The sequence below is a fragment of the Phascolarctos cinereus genome, unplaced genomic scaffold, assembly GCF_003287225.1.
Source record: "Phascolarctos cinereus isolate Bilbo 61053 unplaced genomic scaffold, phaCin_HiC Scaffold_1;HRSCAF=81, whole genome shotgun sequence".
Lineage (NCBI taxonomy): Eukaryota > Metazoa > Chordata > Mammalia > Diprotodontia > Phascolarctidae > Phascolarctos > Phascolarctos cinereus.
The window spans coordinates 185,838,457-185,860,235 of NW_027555514.1; the positions used below are offsets into that span (position 1 = coordinate 185,838,457).

Consider the following 21,779-nt stretch of genomic DNA (forward strand, 5'->3'; position numbering starts at 1 on the left):
CCCAATCACCTCCCTTCCTCATGGATTCCTATAGCGCCTTTCTCGTCCAATCTCCAACCCCCGGACCGTTCTCTTACTGCTACCCAAGTCTACTTCCTCCCTCCCCCATCCCGCTCTCCCCCCCCCCGCCTCCTCCCCCCAGCCCACAGTGGCACAGAATGCAGGCCGAGATTGGGGGGAGGGGAGAAGGGTAGCGGAGAGCTGCGACAGGAGAGGGGGAGAAGGGGAGGGTTACCGCCTCCGCAGCTGCTCGGAGTTTTAGGGCTGCACGTAGCCTCTGCGCCCCAGCCCCGGGACTGGTTGCGCAGTATAAGGGGCGGGGCTATGATCTGGCTCTTCTATATATTGGGCTCGCTCCTCCCTTAGCGCTTTCGGCTTTTCTCCCAAGCTCGTGCCAGGTGAGCTCTTTCTGGGAATTAAGGAGGGTGGGGTACAGCCTGAGAATAGGGGGAGCCGTAACGCACGCCTCCGTGCACCTTCGCTCCTTTCCCTCCTTAAGAGGAGAGAAAGGTGCATATTAGAGGCGAAAAGAGGGGGGAAAGGAGGTCTTTGGCGTGAGGTAGAATTTATGGATCTAGAGGGAGGGAAGAATGAGAACAAGGACTGGGACGTGAGGCAGCAGAGGGTAAGGATGGAGGCTAGAGGCTGGGAGCCCTCCTTTTTCTGCGCATCCCTGGGACGGATAAATGGATCGATTTCAGGAAGGGAAGGGGGGGGAATGGTGACGCTTGAGCTAGTCCCTGAAAAGGAGGAAGAGCACCGCTGGCGGCATGGGGACAAACAACCCCGATGCCTACCCCACCCTGGCCTGGGGACACTGCTAGATGTGTGTTGAAAGATTTTGGGGGGAGGGGGTAGAAGGGGAAGAGCTTCGGGGTTGGGTTGAGACTGGGCGTGGGGGGAGGGTTCCCCAAGAAGGGAGGAAGAGATGGGCCCCTGATTCAGCCCCATCTTCTGCCCCCAGGATCTGCTGCTTCAGCTGCATCCCTGAAACAAGATGGTGAAGGTCGGAGTCAACGGGTGAGTGGGATCCAGAGGGAGGAGGGATGGGGACAGGGACAAATAAAGCCATCTGACCCCCAGGCGGCTCGATGCAGCCTAACCTGCTTATTGGAAATCCAACCAAGAGTATATGTATTTTTTTGTAATCTCTTCTCTGACACCCACCCCTGGGAAGGTGCAAGCCTCCAAGGAGACTCCAAGGTCAGAGGCTTGAGCTCAGCAAGGGATTCTGGCTAAACTCAATAGTGCTTTGTGTCCTTGTGCTAGAACCACCACCCGGAGTCCTCTTTCCACCCCCCCCCACCCTTACGCAGCTGTCCCAGCTGTTGCTAGAAGGTGCAAAAATCTTGCAGAGGATTCACTCCCTGGATCTCTTCTGCCCTTTCCCGCCCTCCAGGACCACGTGGGGGATGGGAGGAAGGGTGGGGGAAGGGCTCCTGCCCTCCCCCTTCATTGGCACTTTCTTTTCCCCTGATTAATTCACCTCACAACAGAGAGAGGGCGCCTTTTCCCATGGGTCACTCAGACAGCCATGTTGTAATAGGGAAGGAAATGAGTGAGCAACCCTTAGGGATCCTCAGAGCCTCATCTCTTCCACTCCCCTTCTTGACTCACCCTCTTTAGTGCCTACCCCAAGATGAGGGGGAAAACGCTTCCTGCTAGGAAACAGGGCAGGTACAAGGCACCAGGACACCTCCATTTGTCTATTACCTGATGCTGTTTCATTAGCTGCCTTTGTTCTCAACCCTGCCTATTTCTCAATTTGGGCTCCCAGAATCCAGACAGGCATTCCAGCCCACCCTGGTCTCCCTCAAATGACAGGACTTTAGATGTGGAAGAGACATTAGATAATGGAATCATCTAGTCCACTTCTGTTTTAAATTTAAAAAAAAAGGTAACCTGATAAGTAGCTATCTCAAATCTAATTGTCCTCAAAAATCCTGTCCCCCTCCCTTCTAATTTCCATGTGTTTGAGGTTTCTGGGGAACCCCTTCTTCCCAAAGTGATTTGTGGGTATGGCGGCTCTAACCTAATGCTGAGTCACAGATGTCTAGAAATGAAAATTTCCACTGTAAAACTATATTAACACAGCAGCATGTCCATTTCATTCTCTTGCCTTAAGTTTGTATCTGTTGGGATTTCCCCATCCCCAGAGCTAATCCTGCCCAAAAGGCAAGCTTTGTAAATGTCATCTTGAGGATTAGGTATCTGGGATCCCTAGGAGAACCCTGCCCCTCCCTCCATTTTGGCCCCCAGAAACCAGATCTCCTTTACTTCACCCTGAGGCTAAATATAACTGTCTGACCTTTCTGTAGCCAGGGAACCTAGCTTTGCTCCCTCTAGTATTGGGGAAGGGAAAATATAATACATTTAGAGTGCTGGAATTAGGTGGGTGGGTGACAATCTAGGACTTCAGATGTTGCAAAAGGAAAAAAAAAGGAAAGGAGTGAGGGAGGAGTTGTTTTTTACCCTTTCATAGATTAATTTCTAACCTTTAATCCTGCCCTTTGAGTTCTGGGATTCTAACTCTAAAGTCCTCTACCTCTGGGGGCTAGAAGCCAAGAAGCTGGCTGGGGGTGAGATCCTGGCACATGCTAAGATAGATACTGTGTAGTAGCTATGTTCACACTGTCTGAGCAATGGGTGAAATGAACTGCTTGCCTGTGGCATATTTTCCTTGAGAAGAAATTAAGAGATGATAGATTGTCACGGGATGGAAGGAAGAAGCAAGGGTTATACCCAATATCCCTTGGTAGAGCAAGAACCTTTTCCCCCATGGTCTTAGACTATGTCCAGCCTGCTTGACAGGAATGTCCAAGGTATGTGCTTGCAGGCATATTAAAAGTTGAGGAACCCTGTAGGACAAAGGACAGGAACTGGACCTGATTTCATTGACATAGGGAACAGCCTCTGCCCAGCAGGTTAGCACCTTTTTTGCAGTCTCTAGTGCACTGAGAGGTTGAGACTTGGCCAGGGTTTCAAGCCAGTTTGTATCAATGGCACTTGAACCAAAGTCCTGGGTCTTTCTGGCTCTAAAGCTAGCTGTATTATTGCCTATTAGGAAAACCATTTTTCCTGGATAGACTTGCCCACAACCTTTCCTTTTCTTGGCTTTTCCCCCTCAATTCTTTCCTCTCACTGCTTCTGGTTTCTGCTTCCCTGCCAGATTTGGCCGTATTGGGCGCCTGGTGACCAGGGCTGCATTCACCTCAGGTGGAGTAGACATTGTGGCCATCAATGACCCCTTCATTGACCTCAACTACATGGTAAATGACGCCTCAGTGGCTGGGGCAAGAGGGTCTGAGCAGCATGAGAAGGGATGGAGGCGGCTGTTTCTGCCCCATCTGATGAGGCTTCCCACACCCTTGTCCCCTCTCTAGGTTTATATGTTTCAATATGATTCCACCCATGGCAAATTCAAGGGCACTGTCAAGGCTGAGAATGGAAAGCTGGTGATCAATGGAAAAGCCATTACCATCTTCCAAGAGTGAGTGTGGTGGGCAGAGTGGGAACACTGGGGTTTGAGAAGATACAAAGGGAGCAAGAGGTGGTCATAGCTTCTTGATCCTCTTGTAGGCGGGACCCCACCAATATTAAATGGGGAGATGCTGGAGCCGAGTATGTTGTAGAGTCCACTGGAGTCTTTACCACCATGGAAAAGGCTGGGGTGAGTAGTGGGGACACTAGTCAACTTCCCTGGGTGAAGACCTTTTCTTTGGGAGATTGGAGTGATTGTCATCTACCTAGAAAATGGACATGGGAGCTTGTCTACCAGGAAGGGTAAGGCCAAGCTCTGTAACTTCCTTCTTCTTTCCCCCTGCCTCAGGCTCACTTGAAGGGTGGAGCCAAGAGGGTCATCATCTCTGCCCCTTCTGCTGATGCCCCAATGTTCGTGATGGGAGTGAACCATGAGAAATATGATAATTCCCTTAAGATTGTCAGGTGAGAAGGGCTGATGATAAAATGGTCTAAGGTAGTAAATGAGGAAAGAATTGATGCAGGTCTTGCCCAGAGAAGGGAGGGGAAAGGGACACTGATTACATAGGGGGAAAAAGAAGGAAATTCCAGGCAAATAACAAGTCTAGGCTGGAACATCTTCCCCTGATTTCTCTTCTCTCCTTTCTCAGTAACGCTTCCTGCACTACCAATTGCTTGGCCCCCCTGGCCAAGGTCATTCATGACAACTTTGGCATTGTGGAAGGACTCATGGTATGGACACATCATGGGGTGGTAAAAATTGGGCCCCTTTATTTCTCTGTTTTACAACAGAATAAGCTATATATGGGGTCCTGATGGCACCAAAGGGCTAGTGTTGGGGGAGGGGAAGGGTATCAGTCACATCACCCTAAAATCTTGGTCATGAACAGACTGTGGTAATAGATGAATACGTTGTGCTGTCCTAGGCCTGACCCCTTCCTCTTATTGCAGACTACAGTCCATGCCATTACTGCTACCCAGAAGACAGTAGATGGCCCCTCTGGTAAGCTGTGGCGTGATGGGCGTGGTGCTTCCCAAAACATCATCCCTGCTTCCACTGGTGCTGCTAAAGCTGTAGGCAAGGTCATACCTGAGCTGAATGGGTAAGATAATCCTGGTTTATTTTTCTCTGCTCTGAAGAGGTCATGGGGAAAAAAAAAAAACAACTAGAAGTGAGGTATTTTCATTATGACACTAACAATATCCTTCTCTTTGCAGGAAGCTCACAGGCATGGCCTTCCGTGTTCCTACTCCCAATGTATCTGTTGTGGATCTGACCTGCCGTCTGGAAAAACCTGTAAGTGTCGCATTAGACAAAGGGAATTCTGGGATTCCCTGCCCAATGGACTACAGAACAGCAGTAACACAGGAGTTTGAATCCCTCCATCTTTTTCTTTTCTAGGCCAAATATGATGATATCAAGAAAGTGGTGAAGGAAGCATCAGAAGGACCCTTGAAGGGCATCTTGGGGTACACAGAGGACCAGGTATGGAAGGGCAAAGATAGCATCAGGAAGGTTTGGTAAATTGGAATTTCATTTAATATAAACTTCCTCTTCCAAGGTTGTATCCTGTGACTTTAACAGTGACCCCCACTCCTCTACCTTTGATGCTAGTGCTGGTATTGCCCTCAACGACCATTTTGTCAAGCTCATTTCTTGGTATGTGGCACAGTGAATGTGAATTTTGTGTGGCTGCATGTAGTAAAGGGGTATAAGCTTAGGAAAATAGGTATATAACATGACAGCTGCTTTCCTAAGATACTTAAATTCTCACCTGTCCTTTGTCTATCTTCCTAGGTATGACAATGAGTTTGGTTATAGCAACCGTGTAGTGGACCTCATGGCCTACATGGCCTCCAAGGAGTAAAGTAGAAAGCCATGGATCTTCATCCCCAGCCAAAAAAAAAAAGGAGTTCCACCACTGGGGGAGCCCACATTCCTAACTTAACGTTCCTGTACTGGGGATCTCATGTCCCCATTCGCATCCTTGTCCCAAAGCACCCCTGTAGTCTGGAGAAGCCTAGAGTCCTATATTGTGTACCATCAATAAAGTCACCACATTCAGTGCATTTATTGTCTACCTTGTCTTTTCTGGAAGAAACATGACTACTGATCTCAGTGATGTAATGAAAGTGCCTTTTTCTTAAATACATGCTTCCCAGGTTTTTAACATAAAGGGTAGAGGCAGCTAGGTGGCGCGGTGGATAGAGCACCAGCCCTGGATTCAGGAGGACCCGAGTTCAAATGCGCGGCCTCAGACACATAAGACTTACTAGCTGTGTGACCCTGGGCAAGTCACTTAACCCCACTGCCTCGCCAAAAAAAAACCCCATAAAGGGTAGCCACTAGTCTCAGTTTGAATATTGAGAGATCAAAATAAGCGTGAGTATAAATATCCTTGGTAACTTGTAATGAAGCACCAGTCTTGAGTTAGGAGTCCGGTATGTAGCTGTATGTTTCTTAGCCTTGGAACAGAATTTGGGTAAATGTGAAGCATTCCAGGCTGCTGCTCATTGCTTTTCCACGTGTAGATTAAGCCTAATCTTTGGACTTTGATTTAGTGGATGGTTATACCCCAGACAGACTCAATGTGGCCAGTAACGTCAGGAAAAAACTTCCTAACCACTAGGGCTGTTAAAAACATTGATCATGTGGACAGGAATTAGAGGTGTTAAGTCTGAGAGCTATGGGGGTGTACTTGAGGACAGATCTAATAGGCTGGAATGGCTTCACATAGAAGCTACTGCATTTCTGAAAAGTAAGTCATCTGTTAGCCAATTTCTTAGTAACAAGCCTTTCAAACATAGGCCAAAGAAGCTATCTCCTGGAGTATGAAGAAAGGATCTACGTTCACGAAACCTGGGTATAGTTTGGGAGCCAGTTTAATCAATGTCCACCATCACACCACATTTGAACTGGCCAGTGAGGAGATAGCAGAAAAGCAAAGAACACAAATTGTTCTTTGAGACTGTTCCAATTCAGCTGCTCCCAAATTATCCCAAACCTCCATGAAAACATTTCATAAGATCAAAGATTTAGGAGTGCAAGGTACTAGTGAGTAATCCAATACCCTTCACTTTAAAGTTGAGAAAACAGGCCAGGAAAGATTGAGAGACTGGCCCAGGGCTATGCAAGTATTCTTGCTTGAAAGATAACATGTATGTTATCTGGTTCTCCCTAAAATGCTGGGTATGACCTCCCCCAGTCTGGAAGAAATGACTCAGAGGTAGGGTATCAAGGCCCTTTTAATATATGATATCTCTATAGGAGAAGAAAACACACCCACACTTACTATACACACTGCAGCCAGCAACAGAACATGTAATAGACTTGGGGAATGGCAGAGCCCCCAACCTTTAGCCCTGCTTTCCTCCATACTAAGCATATTTCACTGGCCCTGAGACTTCTGGCTTGGTCCAGTTTACACCAGTGTTTGGGCCAGTTAGCACCAGTATGGGGTCAAGAAACAGTCATCTGACTAGGCAGCAGCAGTGGGAAATCTGTTTCACAGAATGATGGAGGATGTAAGGAACCATACTATCTATGTTCTTGTTAATACTTCTCAATATGAGGAAGCAGCAGGCACCTATTACTGAAGACTCAGGAATGCCCTCCTCTTGTGTGAGACCAGAACCCACCATAGAAAATTGGGGGCAATGAGGAAGAAGTAAGGGAGCAGTGCTCCCCCAGCACCCTAGGACTGGGTTTGTTTGGTGCAATGGTACTAGAATTCTTTTTATGTAACACCCCACCCCCTGGCCCCAGGAGGAAGGGCTAAGGAATCATTTCCTTTTCCCCAAGCTGAAGGTACATGTGACGTTTGCTTTCCCCCATCTCCAATGCATGTCATTTCCCTTGTGGGGTATGTGTATCAAGGAGGACCTAGGATGGAGAAAAACCCCCTATCTCATGGAGCTATCAGATGAGAGGTCACGATCAGAGTCATCTGTCTCACTCGGTGGTGGTTCATTAGGCTGGACTGCAGAGAAAGCAGGAGACTTTCTGAAAGAAAATTGTTGTTACTTTGGGACAAGGGGAATTTCACAAAGGGGTTGGCCTCCCTCTCCCTTTGCCCTTCCCTTTCTAGGAGGAAGTCTGGCTCCTTTAGACAAGAAGCAGCACACAACTTATTCAGACTGAAACCTGGCTTCTCCATGCAATCAACTTTGTGGGTTCTGGCCAGGGGAGGAGGAAATGGCCTAGTAAGCATTTAGCCTTAGGATTTCAGTGATCTAGGGAATACGCCCAAGATCAATGCAGAGCCAGCAACTGTTCTGAAATTTAAAGTCTTAAAGAGTTGTCTGAGGCACTGAGAGATAGGTTAACTGACTTGCTTTCAGGGTCACAGCCAGTATGACAGAGGCAGGCCCAGAACCTAGGTTTTTTCTTTACTTAAAACCACTTTGTGTCAAGAATGATGAGGGTGGGGTAGTTAATTTACCTCCACCACCACCCCAAGCCCATTTTCCTCTCCCAAAACTGGAGAAATTGTCCTTATTCCCATAATCAGTGATACTGAAGGGATGAATAAGCTAATAATAAGCACAACAGTAAAAACCCCTCCATAGAAAATCACTACCAATGTTCCTGGAAATAAAGACTGAGCAACAGGCTGAGCCAGGTGTAAGCATCTGTCTCCACCCCCCTGCACTTGCCCTTCTATCCTCGGCAACCTTTAAAACTACACCTGGCAATTTAGAAGTGACTAGCCCAGGGCTAGGACTACAAGTGAGACCAGATCAGTGGAGTCCTGGGATTAGTACTGTACGACTTGTTATATATTTCATTCAACTGCCTAAGCTGACCTGTGTGGAGTCTGTTACAATAAAGACACCAAGCAGACCTCTACAGAAAGTCAATTGGGCTTCACTACCATTAGACCTTGTCTGGGACTCTGTTCCTTCTGCAGGTGCAGGGAAGGAGTGGGGAGGGCTCCAAAGACCCTTACCGGTCTCCAGATTGGGTGATGAGCCGACGGCAGGTTTCCATCTGCACATCGAGACCCCGCTTCATACTGCACATTTCCATGTACTCATGCAGGTGTCGGTTCATGTCATTCTTGGCTGTGGCCAGTTCCAGCTGGAAAGGGAACAGGGCAGCAAGAGTCGGTTTTCATGTGCCAAAAGGGTGCTGGGGCACCTGTTTCTACCCCTTAGGGGATTTAGATTTGAAGGGGCCAGGATGGACAAATATGGGCTTTCAGGGACAGCTGCCAGTGGGGGATGGGGAGAACTAAGCAGCCATGTACTCAAGGATTTAAATAAACCTGGGTGAGCCTCAAAAAGGCTAACTATACTATTCCCTTTTTCTTTAGTTTTCACGGGAAGCTAGGCTCAAGGAGGAATGCTAAGTATCTGCTGTAGACTGATGTTCTATTAATACGGTAGTAAGGAGAGTCCAAAGAGAGATGGAGGTAGTTGGAATGATAAATGAGGGCAGGATTGACTTGGGTTGAAAGGCATAAACAAAATGACTGTGATGACTTCTGTAAATCATCTGCAAGGCTAGAGGTTTAGAAAGAAAGAGATGAAATCTTGTCTGTGTGGCTTAAGAGGAACATTCTTACTGCTGCTTTCTTTTGAAAAAGCACACACACTGAGGTTAGCTTTCCCAGAAAAACAGCTTTTTGAGATGTCTTTAAAAGCTGGTTTGAAAGACAGGTCTGGGATGATGGCCCACCTCCTGGGCCTAGAACAAAGAATTAAGGCCAAAGCAGAAAGAGGAACAAAGTGGCCAGGATGTAATTCTCTTGACTCACTTGAAGGGACTAGGGGCTCAGAGCAGGGGCAAACTAGGAGATTATCCATGGTTGGTTTCTAGGTCTCCAAAATGGGAATGAAGGAAATGGGAAACTGGGACAGAGAAGAAAAGGGTCAAGAGAGCAGGCAAGAAAGACAACTTAGAAAGTCACAAATTCTGAGAGATCACCTGGTGGGTGTGGCCAGGAGGCCTGGGGGTTGGAGGAAGGCAACTCACTTAAGCTCTCAGCACTCCAAGCAATTCTCTTAGCTACCAACTTGTAGAACAGGTGCCTGTCTGCAACGGGTAGAGGGAATTTCCTATGGCAGTGAAATCCCAGGTCCAGATCCAAAAATAACTTTTACTAATGGCAGGGAGTTTATATCATCTCTAAACTCTGACTCTCTCCAGTAACCCCACAGAATGACAGAGTAGGCACTTAACATAAACAGTGACTTAAATTTTTCTCCTTAATGTCTATATTCTTCAGTAGGGATGGGAATCAACTGGTGAACATTTATTATCTGCCTACTATGTTCCAGACACTGTGCTAAGAGCTCAAAGACAATAACAAAATAGACCTCATCATTAAGGAGGTTCCGTTTTATTAAGAAGAGGTGAATGGTGAATATGCAACCAATCCATACCCTGATCTGTCAACACTCTCAGCGGCCAACCTTATTCTCTGAGACCCTCACCCTCGTTTACTAAGTAACACCGTCTCAAGTGAAAAATTACTGGAAATATAGCTGGAATTTAGGCTTCCTCACCTTTCTGTATCACAGAATGTGAAGAGTTGGAAGGCACGGGAGAGGTCCAGCTCCGACCTGAACACAGACGCCCTGGATGACATCTTCCACAGTCTTTACCTGAACACCTTCCAAGGAGTAGCCCCAACACCTCATTGTGCTTTGGGGCAACTCTCACCATTCTACAGTTTTGCCTGTCTGCCACTTTTACTCACGAGTTCCCAATTCTGACCTCTGGGGCTATGCAGAGTAAATCTAATCCCTCCATACCACAACCCTTCAAACCAATCTATCAATTAACAAACTTTTACTAAGCACCTATGGGCGAAGGACTGTGTTAGGTACTGAGGCCACAAAGTCAACACGGAAAAAGTCCCTACCCTCGAGAAGCTACAATTCTGTCAGGAGAGACAGCAGGTACGCAGACGAGCACACAGAAAAGACATACAATTTGGGGTGCAGGTGCAGCTAGGGGGAGGAGGGAGATCAGGAAAGGTCTCACACATATGTAGAAGGTAGTACCTGCGCTAAGCTTCAAAAGAAACTGAAGATTCTAAGAGGCTGAGATGAGGAGGAAGGACACTCCAGGCCTGTTGTGCTTGAGGAACAGCAAGACAGATAATTTGGCTGGATCAGACACAGCAGTTTAAAGTCAGCTTGTGAAGAGCTTTAAATGTCAAACACAGGAGTTTGTATTTTAACATAAAGATAGCAAGAAGCTGTTAAAGTTGTTGTTGCTGATTTTTTTTTTAATGAGGCAATTGGGGTTAAGTGACCTGCCCAGAGTCACACAGCTAGTGAGTGTTATGTGTCTGAGGCTGGATTTGAGGTCTGAGTCAGGTCTGAGGCCCTGACACCAGGACCAGCACTCTACCCACTGAGCCGCCTAGGCGCCCCAAGACGCTGTTAAAGTCACATCATCCCTCTGGCAGCCTGGAGAGACTTGAGACAAGGAAAACAATGAAGAGGCTCTTGCAGGCCCAGGCAAGAAGCGAGGAAGCCTCCACCCTGGTGTTGATGGGGTGAGGAGAGAGAGAGGGACAAACTCAAGAACTGCTATGAAGGGACCATGCTTGGGACAAGCTCCAGGATTGGGCACCTGACCAAACACTGCGCAGGGGACAGGAGTTTAGTATGTCACCGAAACTGTTAAGCTGAGTGACCAAAAAAAAGATACTGTTGCCCTAAGAGAAGCAGAGAAATTCTTAAGAAAGAAAGAGAATGAGTTCTGTTGTGGGCATGTGGTTTTTGAGGTGCCTATAGGACATCCAATCAGAAAGATCCAAATATTGAAGATGGCAGCCACGTCCCCAGTCTGTTCTTCTCTAAGCTCAATGTACTCAGTCCCTTCAACTAACTCCAATAGGACCACAGCTCCCTGTGATCTCATCCACATTACTGCCACTTATCAGTATCTTTCCCTAGAGGTGTACTATGAAAAAAGGGAGGCCCATTTTGAAGGAGCTAGAGAGGGAAAAGCCATTTCAGAAGGTATAGAAGAATGAATGCCGATCAGTTCCCAAACTCCAGCCACTGTCACTGATCTGGCTGTGCCTATAATTTTTCTGCTCAGACACGGATAGTGAACTTCTAGTTTCTACTAATAGTACAACTTACAGTTTCACAGCAGGAAAAAAAAACCCGTTTAAGTGAAAAGAGAAGGGGAATGTTTCTTTTGATTTTATTGTCAAAATGCAGAAAAAGGAACATGCAGGAATAAATATCAGTTGTGGGACACTGGCTACATCTTTAAGATCTATCATCCACTTAAGAGGGACACAGAAGGCATTTGGTCCAACCACCCCTCCCCCAACACTTCCCTATATTCTTGGGAGATACAAGAGCCACTGTCACAGTCCATACAGGTCTGACCTATGCACAGGGGAGCCCCATCTCCCCTAATTACCAGCAGAGTTCCCAAGATTGTAGGAAGAGATGAAAGAGCCTCCACCCCTATAAGAGCACTTAAGGCATTATGACGAAGTAGCAGGGAACACAATTTCCATCTTTGCATCACTGAGAGCCTTTTGGGGGCTCAATCCTCATCACAGAACAAGAAGCCAGGGCACTGCATCGAGCTCAGAACTGTGGGTGCTAGGGCAGTTGGGAAGAAAGGGAATAAATGGGGAGAATAAGGTGCCTTCCTTGTGACAAAGCAAGAGCCATCTCCTCCCTCAATCAAAACATCCCGGAAGTACAAACTCTGGCTGATTCTATGAGACCGGGCCCGGCTTTTGATGGAGGCCCAACCACCTACGTACAGCCTAGCTGAAGACTACCACAACTGCCCTCTGTGTAGGCCTAGACTGCAGTCAAGCTTCACCTCACTGCTTGGACTAAACAACCTCCAAGCCTGCAGAGGCTGCTCCTGCCCTGGAGCCCCAGGGCCTTGACTAGTGCTTGCCTCAGTTGCCCAGTACATCCAACTCTGAGCTCCAGCCACGAGTTACTATGCTTCCCCTCTACCACTCGTCTCTTTCCAGGTGTGGAACCATAATCAAATCAATTTTGTCCTTGCTCCTGGAAAGGGTATATACTCCCCTATGGCACCACCTCATTAACTTCCCAACCAAAATATTCCTTCCTGACCATCACTTCCCCATATCAGTGCCTCCTCTTATTAGAGCTCTTGGGCAGGGACTGTCTTTGCCTTTCATTTGTATCCAAAGCTGCTTAGTTAGCAAAGAGAAAGTTGGCACAGAGAAAGTGCTTAATAAATGCCTTTTCATTCATTCATTAACTAAGTTCATAGAAGAAACTCACTGGAAGACTGGTGAAGAGATGATGAATTTCTAGTCCATGGGAAGTCATGATAAGGATATATTCTCTCTGCAGAAGGAAAGAGTTACCCACACCACTGAAGTCTACCATCACCTCAAGATGAGATCAATGACGTCTAGACCTGGCCACTAACAATTCCCAGGTGACTGTTCCTCCTTAGAATATCCATGTGGGTCTCTCAGCTTACCTATCCACACGTTACATCCTCACCTCTATCTGGTCGATGGTCTCCTGGTATTCCTTCTCCCGGGTTTTGAACAGAGATTCTGTGTCCTTAATCACTTTCTCCAGACTGTCCTCCTGCTGCTGGGAACCACAGGGAAGCAAAGGAGCAGTAGCAGCAACAGAGAGGTAGAGACCAATGGGAGGGTGACCATTCAATATGGACAAGGCAAGGAGGAAAAAGAGAGAAACGTGTTTAAAAAAAACAACTAGCAGAAAGGACAAAGAGCAGCAGAAGGGAAAATAAAGTATGTACAAGAAGAATGTCACACAAGAAGAGAGAGTGAGCAAAGGACAGAAGGAAGGGCAGGGCAGGGCAGGGCAGGAGGAGGCAGAGGGCCTGAGGCTGGGAGGAGCTGTTACCTCTCCCTGGGCCTCTGCAGCTGCCATGGCATAGCCTGAGAAATCCTCCCAGAGCAGCAATGTCTCCTCGGTCTCCTCCCAAGTCAGGCTGTCACAGTCGTCTTCAAAATCATACTCCCGCCTGGAGACAGGGAACCCAGGTGTCAGTAAAAAATGGATGGGTGGGCGAGCTCTTCCAGGAGAACACTGCTGGGGAAAACACCAGCTTGTCTAGGAAGAGTGCTTGCTGCAGAGGGTGCTGAGGGGTGGGGCCTAGGAGACTCACAGCTGGTTGAGCATACGCTGCATCTCCTCATTGATGCTGAGGGCTGTGCTCTCATCCTCCTCCCCATCAGGTTGGTGGGGCCCATCACTCTCAGACAGGGAGGTGTCCTCCTCGATGACAGGTTTTCGATCCCGCTTCCGCCCCCCCATGGATGGGACCTTAATGGGAGACAAGTGCAGAGACTACAGAGACGAGGCCGGGTGCGTGAGAAGAAAGGGCAGGGGGCAGGAAAGGAGGGCGGAAGGAAGGAAAGACAAACCAGCAGGAAAGGTTGGGGCAGAGACAAAGACACGGAGTTATAAAGACAGGTACAGAAACACGGAAAGTTACAAAAAGACAGATACATAGGAAAGGAGGGGATCAAGGATTAAGAGAGGCAGGGAAAGAAGAGACAAGGGATGTGGGCTGATTATGACCATGTAAAGATGTGAAGTAGCTAAAAAGTGATTTTAAAAAATCCTGAACACAATGATAGAACTAATAACTACAATGATGGATGAAAATGAATTTTCTATACAGGAGACCTTTAATTACACCCAAATCCAGAACCAGGGAGAGAAGGGACAAAAAGAAACACAAAGAAAGGAAAAGAGGAAAAGAGAAAGTAAAGGAGAGAGGACAAGGGGGAAGGGAGGGGAGGGAGTAGAGAAAGAGAAAAAAATTGCATTGAAAAGCCAAGTGGGTCAAAATTGATAGCCAAACCTCCTGGCTAGTTTAGAAACAGGGGTAGAAGCATTAATGAGTTGCAGGAGATTGAAACTAACCAGCTTCTTCTGTGGGGGAAGCAAGAAAGGAGGCATATGAAAGGAAAGAAAAGAGAAGCAGACAGAAGGTAAAGAGAGAGAGAGGGAAGGGGAGAGATGGTGTTAGTGAGAGCTTCACAAACCTCCTTTCAGAGGTTGCTCCTTGCCCCACCCCCCAGGCTTAGAACCACCATATGTCCCCAGTTCCTCGGGTAAGGACCCTCAGGAAAGAGGGAAGGGCCTAAGCTCCCGGCTAGCAATGATAACAATGTCTCCATCTGTCCCAACCCTCCTCTGACCAACTCAGGACATGGGGGAAGAAATGGAACTCGGGAAAAGCCTGGGACCCAGAAGGACAATAAGGAACTCTTACCTGGAACATCTTGATCATGTCCTCACAGTTGCGCTGCTGGGCCACATCACATAGTTTAGCAGTGATGTCTATGCGGCGGCAGATGTCCATGTCCACTTTCATGGCTTTCTCCTGAATCTTTGTGTCCAGTTCAGTCAGGTTCTATGGCAGAGAGAGAATAGAGAAGACTGAGGAGTGCCACCCTATACTTATGACAACAAGCCTAGCAATGGCCATAATGTGCAGGGCCCTCTGCATGGTAACCACAGAGCCTTCCCCCTCAAGGAGCTTCTCTTCCCAGGGAGGTAAGTAAGATAGACAGAGCTAGGACACACAAGGTGGAGAAAGTTATCTTGCTAAGAATTTCCCACATTATGGAAACTATTTTATTCTCTTTTCTTTCTTGGACCTGAGGGGCAGGGAAAAGAGAAGAGATAAAAGAGAAGGCAACAGTAATAAAGAAGGAAAGGCTTAATTTCCCAAGCAGGCAGGAGACAAAATTGGCTCTACTTACATTACTCATGAGTCCCTTGAAGACCACCAACTCAGCTTTGAGCTGCTCCACCTTCATTGCAAGTTCTTCCTGACAGGCATCAGCTTCTTGAGCCTCCTGTGGTCAGGAAGAATGCCCTGGCATTAGTGGCACAGCCAGAGGATGGTAAGAGAACAGTCAAAGAAAGCTGCTGGGGAAGCTTGCACCCCAATGGTCACACTGGGGAGATAGGCAGAGACATGGCCACCCTCACCTCCTGAAGCTCATTCACACGCTCTTGCAGCTGGACCCGAACTGTATATTCCTCTTCCCACCTGAAGGAATGGAGAGGACATCGGGTACAAAATCCTCCCACTTCCAATATGCCCCTTTTCTTCCCCTCCCCTAGACCCAGTACTTCCTGAGTCAACACAAAGAGCCAATAAAAGCTTCTAAGGACCATGAGAGTAAGGCCTGTTAGGTCTGACTTCCTGAAGAAGGAGGGGTTGTGGGCTGGAAGTCCAGTTGACTCTGAGCTCCTGGTAAGGAACTGCATAATTTCTGTCTTTGTATTCCCAGGGCCTTGCACTCAGTAGGTACTTAATAAATGCTCGACTGAATTCAGCTCTTCTGCTCAGCTGCAGCCACAGACTGGGTGTGGCCCTTACTGGCATGCTCCAGCAGTTCCTGGCGACTGACAAACTCACCGACTGCCTTCCTGTCACATTCTGGCCACCTAGCAGCCACTAGAGCCCGCTTTTTCTCTTGCCCCAGCTCCCATGAGCTGCCTCACTGACCTAGCTCCCACCTCCTGCCCACACCAGACACCAGGTCCACCCAGCCCAGTCTCCCACCTTCAGTTCCACAGATCCGGTCTCCCGCCTCCTGCCTGCACCAGAACAGAGCTCCTCTAGCCTGCTCCCCTGCCTCCTGTGGGGCCATTTAACCCTGTAAAAGCATCTGCAGGACACATACCCCATCAACAGAGTTTGTCAACAGCAAATCCAGATGATGCTCGGAAGTCAAACCCCTAAGTTCCATGTTCTTCCCACCCTCACCTACCTTTGAGTTAGCCCCAGGGATGTTAGCAGGGCTGGCCCTATGGCCACAAAGCAAGGGACAAAAGGAGTCTGGGGTACCTACCTTGGATTAGCGCAGGCCAAAGGGAAAGAAAGACATATCTATCACTCCCAAAAAAAGAGATCGAAATTAGAAATGCAACCCTTAGGGCGAAGGCTACTGATGGAGATAGGAAGCTAACAGTAGAAGCATCTATTGTAGATGCTTGGGGCTGATAATAAGAATTGCACTTATATCTGTAGGTTTGCCAAATGCTTTATATACATTATCTCATCTAATCCTCCCCCTAAAACCTACTGAAGTTAGCACTACTGGTATAATTATCCTTTTCGAACAGATAAGAAAACTGAAGCTTAGAGAGGCTGACTTGTCTATGATCATATAACTAGTGTAAGGAGAGGAATTTGTCTTCTGACTCCAAAGTTCATCAGTCTTTCCACCATGCCATGCTGCCTCTCCCATCACCCAGAAGCAATGATATAACAAAACAGGCTTTAAGCTGCTCCTAGCCCTACAGCCAAGGGAAATCACATCTTGTAGAGCTAGTTTTTCAGATACCTGAAGTCCATGATATGTAAGCACTTAATAGAGGCTTGTTGATTACTGGAGGATTACCCATAACATCACAGGATGGGTATTACTGCCTATGGGATGATTTCATTAAATTAGCTTGAATGTTACCTCTAGTTGGGCTGAGATGGTAGATTTATCTTAAACATGATCCCCTGCTCAAGCTACCTACCTTCACCTATATTAGTCCATCACTTCACAGTATATTCTGGAGGAGAGAAGGAATCACTCCCAAAACAGAAAGAGTAAGATACAGAGACAGACTTTAAGTTGGTGGTTACAAAGAGTGTAAGCAAAAATGTATTATCAGAACAAATTCTCTAGGTCAAGGATTAAATCTCTTTCTTCTCTCTATTCCTTCTCTTTTCTCATTTCAGTAATTCTTCTCTTTCCTCTCTCATCTGGCCCATTCTCTCCTTCCCCTGCTGGATCCCTCACTCCCCATCTGCATTGCAGTGTTCCTAATAATAACTCCTCTACATCAGCTCGACTGCCCGCCATGGCCACCCCAATGAATTTACCCAAGCTAGATCAGGGATGAAGCAGTCATCCCTGTCCACTGCTGTCATCACTGCTGGCTCACTATATAGCATCAGCTCACTGCCCTCCTTTCAAACTCCTTTCCAAGGGCCTTCTGTGCCCCAAATTCCTGCTCACCTAGGTTCCCCATACTATGCCACTCAGGCTACATATCAAGGCTGGTAAAGTGCGGCTGCTGAGTTTCTTTTTATCAGGGACAGAAGCAGATTTTCCTTGGAATGGGAGAAGATAAAGATTAACAAGATAATTTGAGCAAGATGCATCAGGGAGAACAGAAAGCACTGTTTTGGTATGAATCCCACCAGATTCAGGAAGAAACTAAACTGAGGAACCTAATTACAGAGTTAGAGGAAGTCCTTAATATGGCAAAGCAGTCTGAGCATAAATGCCCTGAAACCTGACTAAGCGATATTTGCCATATTGAAGAACTCAAGGTGGGTACACTTTGGGTGTGTCCCATGATCATAGTTACTGAAGCAAAATTCTTGGGGCTGGAAAGGGCCTTGTACTTTTAATCCAAGCTTTCATCCCCTTCAGGAATCCCCTCTGCAACAATCCAGACAGAGAGGAACACTTTCTGTAATAAGGAACACATTATTAGAAAGTTCTACTTTATGTGTGCCCATATTTGTGTCCCTATAATTTCTACCCACTGGTTTTAGCTCTGGAGCTGCCACACAGAATAAGTCTAATCTCTCTATTCTTAGAGAAGTACCAAGGCATACTGAATGCTAGACTTAGCATCAGAAGACCAGAATTCAAATCCCACATCAGGCTCTTAAGTGTAACACTAGACAAGCCATTCAATGTTTCTGGGCCTCTATTTCTTTATCTGTGAAACAGGGATAATAATAGCAGCTGCTACACAGAGCTGATATATGAGAGAATATCTTTCAAATGCATTGCAGATCTTAAAGTGCTGTTATTACTGCTACCATATAACATTGCTCCCCCCCCCCGAGCAATTAGTAGTAAAAGCATCTTTTTGGAAGATGTCTGGAGTTAATAATCAAAAAAGCAGCTGAGAGTAGAGTAACTTTAAGGTTTGCAAAATCCTTTACAAGCCTATGAAGTAGGCACTACTGGCATTATTGATACCTTGTTAATAGATAAGGAAACTGACACTCAGAGGGGTTAAGTGACATGTCCTTGGTCACACAGCATCAGGAGTTTGTTCAGCTGTTCCTCAAGAGGCAGCTTTAAGTGCCTGCACCATCCTGATTACAAAAGAATTTCCTTGTACCCTGGTCTCATTTACAATGCGGGTTCCTATGGAGAGCTTCAGAATTAGGTTCTGGGGTGAATTTCTATTTCCCTCTTAACACCTGTCTTCTAAAGAGCTATGTGTAAAGCACTGTTAGGAGAGAGCTTTACTGATCTCTGAGCTGAAAAGAGAGCAATGATTATTTTTTCCATTTTATAATAAAAAAAAAAAACACAAAAAACAAACTAAAGCTCAGAGAGAGGAAAAGCCCCCTTCTCAAGTCACACAAATCAAAAGCTGAAAATAGAACCCAGGACGCCTCAACTATCAATTCAACATGTATGCATCCTCTGCCTCCCAGACTGAGGCCTGAACGGCTGGATTAGAGTGACCTCCTGAGGGCTCATATAAAGAGGACGAGAAAAGGACAGAGGGTTTAGAACAAAAGAATGTGAGTCAAATACCAAACAATGCTGGATACAAAGACCTAAGCACATCAGGGTACTGCAGCATTATGAGCAAAGCTATACCCAAGGGATAATAACTCTTTGCTGCCTTAGACAGCTGGGCCAAGGACAAATCATTCTAGACCAAAAATAAACAAACAAAACCACACCAGAGAGCACCAATTGTCCCTGTGGTTATGGATGGACCTATCCAAAAACTTGCCCCCCCTTCCATACTTTACTGCAACTATATAAAACTCTATAAGCACAAGGCCAAACTACTCTTAAACCATATTTTACCAGGATCTCAAAGCGTATAAGTCCCAGGACACTTATTTAGCACAGGTTTTCCCCTATAGCAGATCAGAACTAGATCTGTAAGGGGGCAGGGAGGGACAGAAGAGGTTTCAATGAAAAAACTGATCCCTTGCAGGTCAAATGAAAATCCTATTTATTACTTAACTCTTCTTCAGGTCATACATATCCCAAATTGAAATTCATGAACACGTTCAGCCATAACCATACCCATCACTTCACCAATCATCAGTAATCCCTGCCATATAGAAATGCTCTAATTTATAGAACACTTTGTAAATTTTAAAACACAACAACTCTTTGAGCTAAGTTAAAAACAACATAGTGGCAGTTCTAGACTTGCCTATGAGGGATGATCAGTGGTAAAAACATTGTGGAAACCTGAAATAATAAAGTTTCCCCCAACCAACATCCCTTTCCTCCTCAGTGATTTATAATGCTGAAACTATCACCACTTCTTACACATACAGTGCCCTCAGGGATTCATCCAAGTATATTTTCCTTCTTCTCTGCTGAGTTTCTTGAGCCTCATAGCCTTGGTTTTTGTTTTGTTTTGTTTTGTTCTTTTGAGAGAAGGCTATGGGGCTCTAGTGGCATCTTCCCAACTTGTATGACCCTCTCATGACACTCCCATCCCTAACCTCACTTCTCTATGCTCATAGGGTGTGTCCACATGGAGTCTTACCAACTTTTTCTAACTTAGCCCTTTCTCTGGCTTCGATGTCCCCTTCTCATGTTTGTCTCTCAAAGCCTCCACTTTTCCAGTAACAATTATCAGTCCCCTCTGCTTTGTGGAGATGATATTGCCTACAATCCCTATTACTTACCCCACTTGGTTGATTCTTGCCAAAAGTTTCCTGTGGCCTTGTGGACCAACCACATGGGAATCCAGCTGGCAGGTGTCCCAGTATCCTCAGACCCCACTTTGGGAAATAATGGGGTCTTAAGATTGTCTCAACATCCCCCTCAACCCCCACACCTTCCCAAATTTATAGTCTCTGAGATAAAATGGATCTCTTATGTCATTTACTTTTGTCTCCTGAACACAAAGTATCTTTCCCCAAGTTGCTCTTGAGAATAACCAGGGCTGGGCCCTATGACCAGTAAGACTGGTAAGGGGGAAAAAGAAAGCCCTACACAAACATTTCCCTGGCTCATTTCCCTAGTCACACCCTATTAAGATCTCAGTTAGCATAACCTTTCAAACATTGCAACATAGAGGGGAGGGGAAGTAAAGACAAGGGAAAAAAATCGAGCTTCTCATACATAATTTCCCTCTTTACATTACTTGCTTCCCTGTACAATCTTCCTGAAATTGGGGCTGATCCCTGAGTCCTCTGGATTCTGGAAAAATCTCTTTTCTTTCGGGGGAGGGAGGCCTGGCTGCCTCTCTCTACAGTCTCCCTGGTCCACATCTCCCTTGACCCCCCGCCCCGAAACTTTCATTGCTTTCTCTAACCCCTTTGGCTGGAACCCCTCCCTGTCGGGTGGTTCTCTCTCCGGAACTCTCAATGCTAATGCCGCGAACGCCCGTGCCTAGGGGTCGATCCGATGGCCCGGCCCCACCTGCCCCAGCCTCACCTCCGCTTGTACTCGTCCCGCTCCCGCTTCACCTTGGCCAGCACGTTGTAAAGGGCCCGGATCTCCGGGGTGATGGTGTCAATCTGCACCCCGACCCCGTCGGGGTGCACCCACGACAGGCCAGGTCCCTGCACCAGGGTAGGCTCCAGTCCCGGCCCGAGCCTGCGGGCGTGCGAGAAGGACCAGATGGTGCCGGGCATGAAGCGGGCCGACGACGAGTAGGGGGTGGATGTGGTCGCGGAATGGGACGAGACGGACGCCGGGGCGAGCGCGCCGGCGGGCGACGACGAGAGGCCCGACGCGGTGGGTAGCGGACCTGCGGGGGAGCGCGCCGGGGAGCCGAGGCCTCGCGCGGTGGGCCAGGCCCCGAGGGGCAGTCCCGGGGGCCGGATGGGGCTGATGAAGCCGGTCTGCACGGCCTGATCGCGGCGCACCGGGCCCCGCCGCCCGTCTTCCAGCGCCTGCTGCAGCTGCTTCTCCAGCAGCCGGTTGCGCCGCTCCAGCTCGTGCACCTTGGCTAGGAAGCAGCGGAAGCGCAGGTTGAGTGTCTTCAGCACGTTGATGTTGGAGCCCAGGTCATTGCGGAGGGCCATGGCGGCGGGCGGCGGCGAGGGAGCCGGGCCCGGGCCGGCCAGCGTGAGCGGCTCCCACGGGGGGATGCCCGGAGGAGCGGCCGCCGCCGCAGGGCCCGCTGGCAGCTCTCCGCCCCCGCCCAGGTAGTCGCCGCCCCCCAGCGAGGGTCCCCCGAGAGGCCCGGTCAGGCCCTGCTGCTCCTGCTGCAGGAGGAAGAGATTGGGGCCGAATAACGGGTTCATGGCCGCACCGCTTCTCCACCTCGAGATGGAGACCGGAGCGGGGCGGGGAGCCGGTCTGGGC

At 47.7% G+C, this 21,779-nt stretch overlaps 2 protein-coding genes across 10 annotated transcripts; one reads left to right on the top strand and one right to left on the bottom strand.

Moving 5' to 3' along the window:
- Window positions 1-346: 346 nt before the first annotated feature.
- On the top strand, window positions 347-5,550 carry GAPDH (glyceraldehyde-3-phosphate dehydrogenase). The gene is made up of 12 exons (XM_020994140.2): window positions 347-398; window positions 965-1,020; window positions 3,170-3,269; window positions 3,384-3,490; window positions 3,580-3,670; window positions 3,830-3,945; window positions 4,131-4,212; window positions 4,432-4,583; window positions 4,699-4,777; window positions 4,883-4,966; window positions 5,043-5,140; window positions 5,279-5,550. Exons 2-12 carry the CDS (start codon window positions 998-1,000, stop codon window positions 5,346-5,348), a joined length of 1,002 nt encoding a protein of 333 aa, XP_020849799.1. The 5' UTR covers window positions 347-398; window positions 965-997; the 3' UTR covers window positions 5,349-5,550.
- A 1,158-nt stretch (window positions 5,551-6,708) lies between these two features.
- Window positions 6,709-21,760, bottom strand: IFFO1 (intermediate filament family orphan 1). Of its 9 annotated transcripts, none has more exons than XM_078155523.1 (10): window positions 20,904-21,752; window positions 15,442-15,502; window positions 15,210-15,305; window positions 14,717-14,857; window positions 13,601-13,782; window positions 13,336-13,456; window positions 12,961-13,053; window positions 12,733-12,798; window positions 8,430-8,560; window positions 6,709-7,483 (listed from the first exon to the last, which is right to left on the bottom strand). In XM_078155523.1, exons 1-10 carry the CDS (start codon window positions 21,716-21,718, stop codon window positions 7,384-7,386), a joined length of 1,806 nt encoding a protein of 601 aa, XP_078011649.1. In that variant the 5' UTR covers window positions 21,719-21,752; the 3' UTR covers window positions 6,709-7,383. The 9 variants fall into 9 exon arrangements, 8 of the variants coding, with proteins under 8 accessions (XP_078011649.1, XP_078011650.1, XP_078011648.1 ...); XM_078155524.1 differs by having other exon boundaries at window positions 12,961-13,056; window positions 13,601-13,758; window positions 20,904-21,751; XM_078155522.1 differs by having other exon boundaries at window positions 12,961-13,056; window positions 20,904-21,751.
- Between the last annotated feature and the right edge of the window lie 19 nt (window positions 21,761-21,779).

Bases quoted from the DNA above. Each gene is read 5' to 3' on its own strand.
- GAPDH (XM_020994140.2), top strand. From the start codon at position 998: ATGGTGAAGGTCGGAGTCAACGG. The intron at 3,671-3,829 runs GTGAGTAGTGGG...CCCCTGCCTCAG, and splicing joins CCACCATGGAAAAGGCTGGG to GCTCACTTGAAGGGTGGAGC. The intron at 3,946-4,130 runs GTGAGAAGGGCT...CTCCTTTCTCAG, and splicing joins AATTCCCTTAAGATTGTCAG to TAACGCTTCCTGCACTACCA.
- IFFO1 (XM_078155522.1), bottom strand. From the start codon at position 21,718: ATGAACCCGTTATTCGGCCCCAATCTCTTCCTCCTGCAGCAGGAGCAG. The intron at 13,057-13,335 runs GTAACAGCTCCT...TGTGGTTCCCAG, and splicing joins CTGCAGAGGCCCAGGGAGAG to CAGCAGGAGGACAGTCTGGA. The intron at 12,799-12,960 runs GTGAGGATGTAA...TTCCTTCTGCAG, and splicing joins AGACCATCGACCAGATAGAG to AGAGAATATATCCTTATCAT.